We start from the raw sequence: 14877 nt of genomic DNA, 5'->3' as shown, positions 1-14877 counted from the left end.
ACTTCCCGGGCGCGGGAGGTGGTCGACGCCGAGGAGACCGATGCCGTGGAGCGGCCGGTGCCGCTCTGGGACGAGGGAAGCTCGGCCCTCGTGCGGGTGCGACCCGAGCCTCGCGGGTGGGATCACCCGCAGGTACTGTGGCGGAGCCGGGACGACCCTGAGGGGGAGCCTCTATTCGCCCTCGAGGACACGGCCGAGGGCGGGCGCTGGAGCACCTTCGAGCAGTACCGCGAGCTGGCGGAGCGGTCGCTACGGACGGCGCTGTCCGTGGTGGCCGACGAATTGCCCGGAGTCGCCCAGGTTCGTGTTTTCCTTTCTTGCGTGACGTTGTTCTTTTCTCGGTTTTGTCGCAATCGACGACCTCTGTTCTGCCTCCTCAGGAGCTCGAGACCCGGTCCCTCAGGAAGTCGGTCTTTCTCCAGCGGGAGAGGGGAATCTGGGACCAGCTTCAGCGGCAGAGGGGCCTTCTTGCCGATGCTAACGAGCTTCTAGTCGGCAGCGAAGCGCGGAGGTGGAGGACCTTCGCCTTCGCTGTGCCGACGCGAAGGTCGAGGCGGCCACAGCCCAGACGTAGCTCGCCCCCTTGGCGGCGTGGGTCAAGGAGCTAGAGGAGGAGCTTACCCGCGCCGTCAGCGATCGGGATGCCTTCAGATCCCGGGCCGAAGAAGCGACGGCCTCGGGCAAGGCCCTCGCCGGGCAGCTGGGGGCAGAGGAGAGTGCGCACCGGCTGACCAAAGGCGCTCTAAACGAGGCCCTTGCTGCAGGTTGAGGCCTCGCAAATCGAGGCTGTGGTTTTGAGGGGGACGGTCGAGGGTGAGTTCCAGTCCCCTTGTTTTGTTTCCTTCTCCTTATGTTCGCTCCCTAACTTCCTTGTATGACTCAGAGCTGGGGAGTGAAGCTTCCAGGGCGGCCGAGGCCTCTTGGGTCGAGGCCCAACGGTTGAAGGAGAAGGCCGAGGCCTGCCAGGCCGAGACCCGACGCTGGGAGCAGAAGGCCAAGGGTGAGTTCCGCGGGCTTCCGTCCCTAACTTAGGTTGTTTTTTCTCTGGCTCGACCTCATTCCATTTTCCGCGGTGCAGAGTCAGAGGCGGAGTTCACTCGGGCCGCCGAGGCTTCCAGCGCGGTGCAGACAGTGCTCGACACCGAGATCAAGGAGCACGAGGCGCTGAAACGTGCCGCCCTTTCCGCCTGCGAGGCCTTGGAGGTCGAGGGGGTTCAGTCAGGCAGCTCCCTTGGGAGTCGCTTGATTGCGCTGAGCAGCCAGATGCGCGAGCGCTCCGAGGGGCGCTGCACACGGGTGTCAAGCGGGCGATGGCCGTCATCTCCTCTCACTACCTTGGCGTTGACCTCCTGGCCATCAGCGATGGCTATGTTCTGCCTGATGATGACGAGGAGGCCGACGCGGCGGTCGCGAAGCTGATGGAGGCGGCGGAAGGCCCTGGCACGGCGCTGGCGACGCTCTTCGAAGAGGAGGTGGTTCCTCCCCTACCATCTGCCGGTGCTGAAGGCCCCTGAGCCTTAATCTGGGCCCCGGGGGCTATGTAAAGATAGAACAGGGGTTATTTTTGTATCATAACGTTTGTGGCCGTCGAGGCCCCTATTTCTGAAGTATTTGTGTTTCTTAGTTGTTTTTCTCATGTTTCCGAGCCTTTGTCCTCTGTTGCTTCTGATCAGATTTCGTTTGCAAAACACCCCTTTGGGGCCTAAGCCGTCCCTTGAGCGAGAGGTAGTGAGGGAGTGCCGTAGCCCAGGGGCGTAGGCCGTCTCGTGACTCTACCGGCCTCTTGCTTAGGAAACAGACCTTGGTCCGAGGAGTCTTTACAAATGATTCGTCAGAGCCTGCTAGAGTCTTGGCGTAGGAATTTTTGCGAAAAACAACTAAAGAATGGTGCGTGGGACCTAGGGGGAGTCCCCCATCTAGCCCCCGAGGGAGGCTTGGTTCTGCCGAGGCAGAGCTGAGTCTCCCTTGTCGTGTTTATTATACTGCCGAGACCTACGATGGGCTCGGGGGGTTTCTCGAAAAATAAGACCAACTAAAGAACGTTTTTTAATTGTATTTCGAGAAACGACATATACAATGCTTGGAAATTTAGGGATAAAAGCGACGTAGCTGTTCTATGTTCCAAGCGTTGGTGAAGATTTCGCCCTTCTCGTTAGCCAGCTTGTAGGTCCCGGGCTTCAGTACTTGGGCGATGATGTACGGTCCTTCCCATGGCGGGGTCAGCTTGTGGCGACCCTTGTTGCTCTGTGCTAGCCTCAACACCAGGTCGCCTACCTTCAAGTCTCGGCCTCAGACGCGTCGGGCCTGATAGCGCCGCAGGCTCTGCTGGTACTTGGCCGAGTGTAGTAGCGTGACGTCTCGGGCTTCCTACAGCTGATCAAGGGCGTCCTCTCGGGTGGTGCAGTTACTTTGTTCGTTATAGGCTTGCAGCCTTGGGGATTCTTGCGCTCTGTGGCCGTGACCAGATTAGCCTCCAGGACCTCCTGCTTCCCTAGGCGCCCCTTTTTCTTTCTCTTAGGGAGGTGGGAGGCTGAGGCCTCGGGGGCCTCGTCCCTCCGCTTACCCTTGGTGTCGGTGTCGGGGAAGATGGCTCCGACAGCCTCTTCACCCGAGGCGAAGCTGGTGGCGTTGTCGAGGAGCACAGCAGCAGAGCACGGCACGTTGCGACCTAACTCTCGGACCAAGTCCCTGGCAAGTGGTGCCGGAGAGGAAAGCTTGGACGATCTCCGAGTCGCCGACGCTGGGCAACTCGATGCACTGTTTGGAGAAGCGCTGGATGAAGTCTCGGAGAGACTTGTCCGGCTTCTGGCAACAGCTCTTAAGATCCCAGGAGTTCCTAGGGTGCACGTATGTGCCCTAGAAGTTCCCAACGAAGATCCTAACCAAGTCGCGCCAGTCGTGGATTTGCGAGGGAGGAAGGTGCTCGAGCCAGGCTCGCGCCGAGTCCGACAGGAGCAAGGGGAGATTGCGGATGATGAGCAGGTCATCGTCTGTGCCACCTAGCTGGCAGGCTAGGCGGTAATCGGCAAGCCTAGAGTTCCGGGTTGGTCTCGCCGCTGTACTTCGCGAGATTGGCCGGTTGCCGGAACCGGGCGGGGAAAGGAGCAGCGCGGATGGCCCTGCTGAAGACCCGAGGGCCTGGCGGTTCAGGGGAAGGACTACGGTCCTCCCCGCTGTCATAGCGACTACCTCGGTGTGGGTGGTAGCCCCGAGCGGGCCCCTCGTTGTCGTGGCGTCGTCGCCTGCTGACCACCTCATGGTCTCCCTGCACCTCGCGTCGATTGCCGAGGCGGTCCAGAAGCATGGGGACCCTATGGGCTATTGGCGCTCGGTCGGGCTCGAGACTGAGCCGGGGCTTCCCTGTCCTGCCGAGGTGGTGCCGTGGGCAGGTTCGAGGCGCCCCCGTGCCGTCGGGAGGTGGAACTCTCGGCCTGCTGAACCGCAGCGGTCTCTAGGAGATCGCAGGAGCTCGCCGCGGACCCGCTGCCCCTCCGTGGTAGAAGGCTCGGGCATTGCGCGGACCAGCATTGCCGCAGCCGCGACGTTTTGGCTAGCGCGATTGAAGACTGGGGGTTGCTCACTCCCTTCGTCGTCGTGGATGCGGTGATGCACATCACGGGCCCTCCGTCGGGCTCCCCTGCCTTCGCCGCGGCCTCACTGTTATTGTTCGAGAGAGTCTCGAAGCTGCTGCAGAAGGAGTTGGTCTTGTTCGACCTTGGCCTAGAGCTCACGGAGCTGCTCTAGGTCTGGGCGCTGAGGTCGTGCAAGAGCGACGTTCTCATTTTGTGCGGCCGGCAGGACATTGCTTGGGGGCGTGGCGGCGCCCGCCCCTGGACGAAGCGGGGAACGGCTACCTGCCCCCTCATCCTCTTCGCCGGCCCTCGGCATCCCGAGCCCGACGTGAAAACACTCGCGAGTGGGGTCGTAAGTGCCTTCGTCGTCGGAGTCGGAGTAGCCGAGGCAGTAGTCGCTTGCGGCCAAGAACTGGCGCAAAGCCCCAGGGTCGTGGAGTCCGGAGAAATCCGCTCCGAGCCATGCCTCGTCCTCATCCGAGGGGTCGGCGTGGGTGCTCAGGTCGAGAGCGAAGCGCTGGCGACGTTCCGAGGGATCCTCGTGAGCGGCAGTGTAAGCGTAGGCGTAAGAGGCGGCGGCATTTCTCAACCCAAAGGGGTATGGGGATGGTGCCGTCGCCAGATTCTGCTCCGCCGGGGTCGGTTCTTCAGGGAGTGGTGGAGCGGAGCTTGATGACTGGGCATCGCCGCGTGTCACCGGCGATTTTCCTTTGTCCAAGCTCAGGCTAGATAGGTCCCCAGCCAGGGACCCTGTGCCAACAGCTGGTCGTAGGATATCGGCGGGGAGTGGCGCGCCGCCCCGGGTTCATGTAGCGTCGGGGTGGCCTTGCTCGCGTCGTGCCTGGCGAGCGCGGCGAGAGCGGCCGCCCGGGCGCCGCCTGTGCATGGGCTGCCGGTGCGTAACTTCATCGTCGGACGGTGGGGCTCGAGGTGTGAGGAGTACCATGTCGTACTCATGCCCTAGAGACATGAACTCTAGGCTCCCGAACCAAACTACGGTGCCGAGACGCAATGGTCGTACGGGGTCTGCCATCCGAAACCTGCTGGGATGACGAAACTGACACGCAGCGCCCCCTACCTGGCGCGCCAACTGTCGGTGTTTCGGACCGAGGGGTCCTCAACCGACTAGTGAATTTGTTCTGCGTGCTCCCGATTCCGGATGTTGATGCAAAGAGACACAAGATTTATACTGGTTCAGGCAATCGGTGCCCTACGTCCAGTCTGAGAGATCGAACTCGTATTCCTTGCACCGAAGTGCTCGTAGTAGGGGGTTACAAGCTAAGGGAGAGAGGGAACTAGTCCCAGGTCTCGGCAGGGTGTCGTGTGGGCCGTCTGAGACGTTGCTCTCAAGCGGCTAGGAATGTGTGCGTGTGTGTGTTCTTTCCCCCCCCCCTAAGTGGCCCAAGTCCTCTCCTTTTATAGTTGAAGGGAGGACAAGGACAGTACATGTATTACTATGCGGCGTCGTGCCAATAGGGGTGGCACGTCCGAGCCCTGTGGCCTAGTCCCTGTGGCGGCGTGGTCGTAGGAGTGGTCCGTCCTTGGAGTACTGGGGCGGCGTGGTTGTAGGAGTGGTCCGTCCTTGGAGTACTAGGGCGGCGTGGTTGTCCCATCAGATCCTGTGCGTCGTGGGAGCCCCGGGAATGCCTCGGAGTGGACGCGGCGGCGAACGTGCAAGCCACTGTGGACGGACTGTGCGCGAGACCGAGACTTAGTCGGTGCCGAGGCTTGCACTGCGGTGGGGAGGTCTCGGCAGGCACGAACCCCAAGATCGCCGAGGCCCTGGTGTACAGTGCCGAGGCCTTGAGCGGGCGGCTGATCGTGGGTACAGCGTTAGGACACAGTGGCCGGTAATCCCCGTCGTACCCTGTCCCAGCCGGTATGGCGCTGATCGTGGACACAGTGTTAGGACACAGTGGCCGGTAATCCCCGCCGTGCCCTGTCCCGGCCGGTATGGCGCTGATGCGACCTCGGGTCGCGTCGGCCATTCTGTGGCGTTGAGCCACCGTCCGGCTGAGATTGCGGGAGTGGTTGAAGTATTAATGAGACGTGACGCGCTGTCGGGAGGGTCGACCGAGGCGGGGGGCGACGGGCTGCGGACGAGCCGGCCTCGAGCGACACGGAGAATGAGGCCTCGCGCGAGACGGAGATCAGGCTCCTTACCGAGGCCTCGCGCGATACGGAGAATGCACCTCCTGCCGAGGCCTTCTGTGGAGAGCCTCGGGCGAGGCGGAGACGGCGTTCCCTGCCGAGGCCTTCCCTGGAGAGCCTCGCACGAAGCGGAGTTTGCGTGAGGATGCTGAGACCTCCTGCTCGAGGCTCGAGGCGAGGAGGAGGAGGACCCAGTGGGCTCGGTCGTGGCGAGTGAGGGACCCACGACTTACCTTCTAGTTTTTATTTTTTAGATGGGACTTTAGCGACCATTTCGATGTTTGCTTGGGGTACCCCGTTCTAAGGTACCCGACAACTTGTTTAGGGAAAAGTAGAAACAAGATTTTTGGCTGGAATCAGATCAAATTAGTATTGACACTCATTTGATAATATACTTGTTTAGGGAAAAGTAGAAACAAGATTTTCGGAGCTTACCCCTTGATTACCGTCGATGGTGCAGACGAAAGACCGTGAGTTTGAAGGCTGTCGTGCGCTTGCTCGCAGCTCTCCTTGGTAGCCACGACCAGACGAACTACCCCCGCCACGGACATCATGGTACTGGTAGCTGCCGCCAATACCACAACTTTTGGATAGCCGCCACAACCTCGGCCCTGTGGATGCCGCAGCTGCCCACCATGGACTACAGGAATCGAGGTCTGAAGGAGGACGCCGCGAATCTCCTGCTCGGTGGAGAATGTGATGAAGCCGAGGTCGTATCTATGCTGCCCCTAACGCCGATGCCCACTCTGCAGCCCTGTGTGCCTCCGCGGCGATGAAGACGCACGGATCCGAGGGCACTCCTACTCTGTGATGAGGAGGCGACAGCGCAGAGGAGGGGAGGGCGGGGCGGCTGCGGTGGGGGCAAGTCGAAGCTGGGAGGGGACTCTTTCTTTAGTAGAGAAGGGAGTAGCGCCGGCTCGCCTGCTCTGCCAGGCCTGCCTCGTGCGCCGGCGACGCGCCATGGATGGAGTCCCGGTGGGGGAGGGCAGCAGGGATATGCGGCGCGGAGCGAGGCGCCCGGGCGGCGCTCCTTCTCCTTCTAGGCGCTACGTCCTCGGAGCAGTGAACGACGGCGTCGCGGGACGTGGCTGGGCGAAGGCAGCGCGGGATAGAACACGGCGGCGGCAGCGGCGCGGGCGGGCGCTGGGACCTGGCGGAGTGCGTGGGGCGCAGGGGAGGACTGGCTGTGTGGGAGGATGCAGGAGGAGATTGGGGCGGTGACCGGGCGGCGCGGTGACGAAGTGGAGCGCAGGGAGCTGGGAGAATAGATTGGGGGCATGGCCCACATGTCGGCGCAAATAGGAGTTACCGCGGTGGCCTGGCCTAGCGGCTTCACCACAGGAAGTGAACGGGTCCTGTTTCCTCTTTTTTGGAGTAGAGATTACAACAAGTGCAGTGTTACCTTAGCTTGTTTCACCTTTTGCAAAATTTTGCCCGCATTTCACCGGAGTAATAGGTAATGGCCTACGGCTTTACAAAATTTTCATGAAATACAAGTTGATTGGATTCCCAGTGATGAACATGTTTACTCGGGTTAAGTACTCGACTTGGCATGAGTGCTTTGTATTTTTCTAGATTTATTTTAAGATTTAACGGCGCTATACTTTTAATTGTATCTCGAGATCTATCAACTCAGTCCTTCGAAGATGCTAATAGAGGTAAGATTTACTATACGTGTGTTCATAAGGGTGAATATACGTGCGTGTTGTGGACGTCAGCGTTGTTGTGTAATTCTTTAAAAAAAGTAATGATGAACCAGTTACGGTGGATACAAATGCAAAAGCGAGATGCTAGCCGTTAAGACAAACTGTGCTAGCCAAAAACAGCAAGTTGTGAACTAATTCTGGATTGGGTATTAAAAAAACCTTTTTTTACATAATGTGCACAGTTAAACCACAGCAACTTGGCTGGGTAGGGTGAATCCCTTGTAGCGAAAGTCTCCTCTCATTGTGATGAGTTTCTAGTCCGCACTCCGCAACAGTCGTGCTCTCCTGGCTGCACCGTTTTACCCGCCTGCCAGCGAAAGGCCCATTTCCATGCCCCCGCGGTCACGTCCTCACACCAGTTTCACCCCCATGTAATTAAATTCCTGTCCTGCATTTTTTATTTTTTATTTAATATTTTAACAATAGCCACTCTTATTTTTTTTAATCTGACCCTTTTGGCACACCATTGCAGCTAGCGCGCACTGCAACATCTGCCACGTTAGGATGACGTTTTTTTTTCTAATGCATCAAACACTATTATGAGAGTATTATACTGTTGAAATTTTTATTAATTTTTAAGCATATTAACGTCCTTAAATAAAAACATACAAAATTAGAAAGTTGTAAGATCTCGAATTCTACTATTTTTATATAAAATTCATTTCACCCGACGTTCACGCCACTCCCTTTGGCGCGGCAGAACAATATTGTCCCACACCGTGAGAAGGTTTCCACGTCGAAAACGCTGCCCAATGTGACAAATGTTGCCGTGATAACGCATGTATGGCGGCAGTGTTTGTCACGCCAGCCGCACAGGCGCGACCAGAGGAGTCAAATATGTATAATTTTTCTCGGAGCAGTTATTATTAAAATATTAAATAACAAAGGATAAAAAAAATCCCATAGCCACCAACTCCATCTACACGAACCCACAAACCATGCAGTTGGAAGACCTTTTTACATATCGGACATGTTTTCCTGATCCAAGCCGTATTCATGCGCCACCGGCCGGATTGGCTTTGTAAGGCTGTCTTTAGGAGACCATTGTAGAACCCAAATTCAAAATAAATCTTCAACTTAATATCTATAGCCTATAATAGAGTACCAATATGGAAGACTTATTTTGAGTGTTAGGAGAGACATAACTCAAATTTAAGGATCCTCTCTCCTGGAGATCTATTTGCGAAAATGATTATCTTTTGGTCTTGTCGTTGGAGAAGACTAAAAATAGATATTGAACCTTTTATCTGTAGTGTTACTCAAAGAAAGAATAAGTCTTGTATTTTGGATCGTAGCAGTTGGATAGAGTCTAAGGCTGTCCGCACCGCGCAGCGGTAAAGGCGACGGTACGCTAGCGGTAGCGTACCGCGCGCCTGTAAATGGCCCGGCAGCATACCGGCTGCACAGAAAAACGCCATAGACCGCGCACGGGAGAGAGAAAACGCTAAACACTGTAGCAATACTGTAGCGCGGAGAGAGAAAGAGGGAGAGAGTGGAATAAAATATGGAATAGTAGATATAGAGTATGTGATAGAGATAATACGAATACAAAAAAAAATAGGTATAGAATAGAGAATCTTGATAACTAAAATAAAATATTTTTTTTTAAAGATGAAAATAGAGGTAAATAAGTGCGGATAGCCTAGCCCAACCACAAACATCCAGGCTAACGACCGACGCCACCGCGCCAGGTCTCTCAACACTTTTTATTTTTTATTTTTATCGGAGGTCTCTCAACACCTGTCGGAGCGCGTTCGGCTGGCTGGTTGTCGCGGCTGGGCCTGGCCAGCCACTCACGCGGGCACTGTTCACAGGTGTCATTCAGCCAGAACAGTGGAACAGTGTTTTCCTCCGCAAGTCGCCCAGACCAGATTTGCCAGAACGCAGCCTCGCGTCTCGAAACCCTAGCCGCACGCAGCTCTCCCCTCGCCTCGCCTCTCGCCTCACCTCACCTGCCGCGCGGCACGGGCAGACGCCATGGCCGCCGAGAATTACTGGAGGTACGCCGACGCGCGGCAGCAGCAGCAGGCGATGGTGGCCGCCGCGGCGGCCGCCGCGGGGATGGCCCCCGCGGCGTCCGTCGCCGCGGCCCAGACAGTCGGGAGCGCGGCTGCTGCCATGAATCAGCAGGCCGCCGCCGCCGCCATGGCACAGCAGGCTGCTGCCGCCGCGCCGCCGCTCAAGCGCGCGCGCCCCGACTTCGGAGGTTCGTGCCCACCAGATCTTGCTTTTTTTTGTTTGTTTGGTGGCTATATTCCCCCCTCTGATCTCCTCGTTGGCCGTGCTCTGCATAATTTTGGAGGAGTATCTGGCTGGTTATTAGGTTCGTAATTTTAGATCCAACGTTTAGATCTGCAGGGCTGTTATGATCCAACGTTTAGGTAATTGTCCATGCATCGGGGCTGTCTGCCATAGTTTCGGTGTGTAATAAAATATTAAAATTTGACAAGCTAGGTTCGTTGCACTATATTGAGAATTGTGTCCTGGTTGACTTTTCTTGAGCTAAACTTGTTGGTATTGTTGATTTGGGGAGAAAATTATGTAACGATATTGCTTAGGCATCTGCCGATTTGGCTTATGGTGGAAAAGGATGGTGGCCATATCGTTATTTCTATTGCACAGGGCTTTTACAGAAACAAAATGAGCGTTGATCTTGCACTTCATGCATTCCTGGATCGGTCGGTCAGATGTAGTGTATTGATTGGTCGAGTTTGGTGCTCAGGGAATATATTGTTTACTATTCAACTTATTAAAATAGTCATCAATAAAAAAAAGTGAAGCTGAGACTGGGAGTCTTTTGTAGTTCTGTCTTCTGTTATGGTCGTCTTTTGTAACAAAATCCTGAACTTTTTGATGAATTTATATATTGATTACATGTGATAGTTGGTGGTGAGGATTGGGTGCAATCTTTGATTTCTTTTTCCATTTTCGCAGATGTGTCTGGTGGACAAGACATGACAGGATATTATCCACGTGAAACTGACAGGGCAGGATACCATTCCCTTAGAGATAACGACGCAATTGGAGCATCTTATGACCGTTACTTGCGCAATGGGGTACAAACACAGTTTTCATATTGTACTAGTTTTTTTTTTTTTTTTTTTTTTTTTTTTTTTTTTTTTTTTTTTGGGCTAGAGTACAGAGTTATTGACTTGCCTTTTATCTGTGTGATAAATTCATAGATGGCCTCCGTCGGTGCCAATGACACTACTAGGGCTGCAGGGATGGGTGCTGGAATGGCTGCTGGGATGGCTGCAGGGATGGGTGCTGGAATGGGCTGCAGCGATGGGTGCTGGGATGGCTGGCTATGGTGTTGATGATCGGCGTATGATGGGTGTTGGGATGGGATATGGTGGCAGACCTGAGCCTCCTCTTCCGCCGGATGCATCACCCACTCTGTATATTGAGGGCTTACCTGCAAACTGCACACGACGGGAGGTTTCACGTATCCTTCTCCAAAATCTTATTACTATTCTTTTTCTCGAACTACGCAGGAGAGCTGCGCGTCATTTCATTAAGGTAGAAGAAAAAACGGGTTTGGGTACCAGTACAAACACACACCAACACCTCAGCAGCCATTATACTCAGGCTACGCCAGAATCGGGAAGAGGTGACCAAACAGAGAGCACTAGCTCTTGGAGCTTGGAAGCCCCAGCCATGCACCATAGGCGGCCCTCAGTGTTTATAGCCCTAAGAACCTCCTGAGTGTTCGGCCTGACCTTTTCAAACACACAATCATTCCTGTGTTTCCAAATCTCCCAAGCGACCAGGATTATCAGAGAATTAAGGCCCTTACGCATCTCTTTTGGTACAGCCAAGAATGTTTTCCTCCACCATCCAAAGAAACGGGTCTCGAGAGATTCAGGAGCTAGGTGTATCAGACCCAGGCGTTGGAAGATCAGCACCCAAACCTGGCGGGAGAACACACAGCCAACCACCAACCAGTAAGTGGTGGATTGTCTCCGGAGCTTGGTCACAAAGGGGGCAAGCCTCCGGATGAGGCAGACCTCGCTTAGCCAGGCGATCAGCGGTCCAACACTTGTTGTGAAACACTAACCAAATGAAGAATTTGCAACGCGGAGGAGCCCAGCTTTTCCAAATCCTCCTCCAAGGCCCAATTCTGACAGAACCCTCAAAGAAGGCAGCATATGCCGATTTACTGTTATAGGACCCCGATTGACTTAACTTCCATTTGTATTGATCTGGAGTATCTTGTTGCAAGATAACATTCTCCACAATATCCCAGATCTGAAGGTACTCATACAAGACCTGAACTGTACGCGCTCCCTTGATGTCACCCTTTAAATGTCACATTCTAACATTAGTTCTGCTTTTGTTGAGAGACTTATGGTGCTGTCTTCCTTTTTTTTTCCTTTACACCTTCATATTGTTCATCTTCTCTAGTTTCTTTCTGTTTATATGCTTCAATTATTGTTTAATCCTAAGTACTGATTGGGGTTACCTGTGTGTGTTGCCACTCTCTTGAAATATTTTTGCTCCTTAACCTTTTGCTTCCTTAGATATATTTCGCCCATTTGTTGGTTTTCGTGAAGTGCGTCTTGTCAACAAGGAGTCCAGACATGTAAGTTAACCATGCTGCACCCTTTGACCCCATTAGAAATTTTCTGCTCTAGCGATCGATGATGCTTATCTGTCAACCTTTCTGCAGCCTGGTGGAGATCCACATGTGTTGTGTTTCGTCGATTTTGATAACCCTGCTCAGGCTACAATTGCTCTTGAAGCATTGCAAGGTGAAACTACTTATATTTGTGGATATGGACTGTGTAGTTGGGTTGATTTCCTGATTCTTAGCTTTGGTAACGTTCAGTTCTGCATGTATATGCTTGTTAAATTCTATTATGCATGTCTGCATTTTGTCTATTGTTTGTCGTGAAGCTTGCTTTGAAAATTGTAAATACTTGTTCATTCTGCATCTAACTTCATGTGAATTCCGTGACATAGTTTTTAAATTAGTTCACACATTAGTTATAGCAGGAAGTTGGTAGTCAGGTGGGTATTCAGCGGTAAACCCAACTATTATTCAATGCACCCTGGCAGGTGGCAACACAGCTCAGCATTTCCTAACAAGCTAATATTCTTCTCGTGCATTTAATAGGACTAATGAGTCATGAGTTTTGCGCTTTTGCGCTCTGTTTCATATTGAAGTGCACATTATGCCCTTCCTAATACATTACATCTAGGAATTGTTACGAAGTTGAGAAACTCATGACCAGAGTGTCCAGAAACTAGGCGTTCTTAGGTTCTACACTTTGAGCTTGCTTTGTACCAGCATCCCTGCCAATTTAATAAGATTCCCATTAGCATTCTGATCTACTGGATCTAAGATTTGCATTTCCATCTTATCTGCATTGGGGAATAGGCCTTTGGTTGAAGGCAAAAACCTAACTCTTCCTATTCATGTTACGGTCCGATCTCTTGTTCACGCGACGACCTGAGCAATATAAAACCATCGCGATTCGTTTTGCAGGTTATAAGTTTGACGAACACGATCGTGACTCAGCCCACTTGCGGCTGCAATTCTCACGCTTTCCTGGTCCAAGGTCAACTGGCGGGCCTCGCGGTAGGCGTTAAGACGTGCGGACCTCGTGGTTGCCGAACCTATCGTTTATGTGAGCGATCCAACTACGGCGGGCTAACGCTTCGATATGCGCTGAATTCCGGGGCGGTGGCTTTTTTTTAGGGTTTGTCAACTCATTTCGTGAATGCGTGAAAGGGACAATGCAATAAGTGATATTCGGCCAAATGTTATTAGATTGCCGTAGAATGTGTAGGGATGGAACTTTAAGTTATTCGGCATACTGTATGCTGCTGCTTTAGTTATTATGGTCTACTGTAACTTCATTACCTTGCTTCACATCAGAGACAATTTGAGTTTGCTATCCTGTGGATTTATATCTGTTTTGAAAATGAAAACTAGATGGTGTTAGCCTATCTTAGTAATATATATTGCCCCATTGGTGTTTCTTGCCCATATACCAAAATTTTGTCTAATTTAATCTAGGACTAATACTCTGCCCTTTTTTCCCTAAATAAAAATGTGGTTGCCAATTAGTTTGGAAGGTCAAGTAGTGCCTAGAAAGGATACCTTTCGATATTTAGGATCAATGCTACAGAGAGACTGGGGATATTGATGAAGATGTTAGCCATAGAATCAAAACAGGGTTGATGAAGTGACGTCAAGCATCGGGTGTCTTAAGTGACAAAGGGTACCGCAGAAGCTAAAAGACAAGAGGGTACCGCAGAAGCTAAAAGGCAAGTTTTATAGAACGGCGATTAGATTTACTATGTTGTATGGTGCAGAATGTTGCCTACGAAAAGACGACATGTTCAACAGATAAGTGTCGTGGAAATGCGTATGTTGCGTTGAATTTGTGGTCATACAAGAAGGGATCGAGTTCGGAACGATGATATACGTGATAGATTAGGGGTAGCACCAATTGAAGAAAAGCTTGTCCAACACCGGTTGAAATGGTTTAGGACATGTCCAACGGAGACCTCCAGAGGCACCAGGTGCGTAGTGGAATCATAAGCCTAGGATAGTAACGTGAAGAGAGGCAGAGGAAAACCGAAGTTGACTTGGGTAGAGGCAATAAAAGGAGACTTGAAAGGATGGAATATACCCAAAGACTTAGCCTTAGATAGGAGTGTTTGGAAAACAGCTATTCACGTGTCTGAATCTTGATTGCTTCTGCTGGGTTTTAACTTTAGCCTACCCCAACTTGTTTGGGACTTAAAGGCTTTGTTGTTGTTGTTTGTTGTAAAAATGTGGTTGCCTTAGGAACTGTGGTGGAACCCCCGGACACCCCCCGGACACCCCTAGTTAAGCATGAAAGGTGGTCAGGGGCTACTGTGCCTATTTCCAACTTCATTTTGTACGGCTGAGGTCCTGGTCCTCTAAGATCAGCTATGCTAATAAATGGATAATAGTTGCTGATTAGAACTTCTATAGTTAACTTTTGAATTTTTTGTTGGCATTAATAAATCTGATTACATTTTTCTGAGTACATTTTCCTTAAAGAAGCAAAGTGTTTTTCCTTAAGTTTGATGTGATTGTTGTTGTTCCCAGTTAGTGTGAACTGCTTTGGAGCTTTGGGGTATCTGTAGTATTTTGTGAGAAATAACACAATAACTGATAGATTTGATCAAGATGTGAAGCTAAGGAATGTGATACGTTCTGGGATGGAGGTAGGTAGTATTTAGATTTCATTTGTTTCTAAACTGCAAATAACATGGACTTGCGGTGCTGTATTCTTTGGTGAGGGTATTGTTTGCATATAGTGAACTAATTTGTGATGCAGCAATGCCATTCCCAATCCTGACTCCATAAGCAGCGTCAAAGTAGCTATGCACTGTTCCGTCATGCATCTGTACTCAGGTAATACAAAGTTTAGTTGTGTTCAAATGCATCGAAATGATCTCCTCTAGAA

General features: G+C 52.2%; 1 protein-coding gene across 1 annotated transcript; it reads left to right on the top strand.

Annotated features, from left to right (window-relative positions):
• The first annotated feature begins 9260 nt into the window (after positions 1–9260).
• On the top strand, positions 9261–13329 carry LOC136502138 (RNA-binding protein 1-like). Its single transcript, XM_066497608.1, is given in 7 exon segments — positions 9261–9635; positions 10364–10485; positions 10612–10713; positions 10715–10874; positions 11950–12011; positions 12099–12180; positions 12918–13329. Coding segments are annotated over 7 exon segments (861 nt in total). The 5' UTR covers positions 9261–9406; the 3' UTR covers positions 13022–13329.
• Positions 13330–14877: the final 1548 nt, after the last annotated feature.

Source organism: Miscanthus floridulus, chromosome 13, assembly GCF_019320115.1.
Source record: "Miscanthus floridulus cultivar M001 chromosome 13, ASM1932011v1, whole genome shotgun sequence".
Classification (NCBI taxonomy): domain Eukaryota; kingdom Viridiplantae; phylum Streptophyta; class Magnoliopsida; order Poales; family Poaceae; genus Miscanthus; species Miscanthus floridulus.
This window is presented reverse-complemented; position numbering and strand designations above follow the sequence as displayed.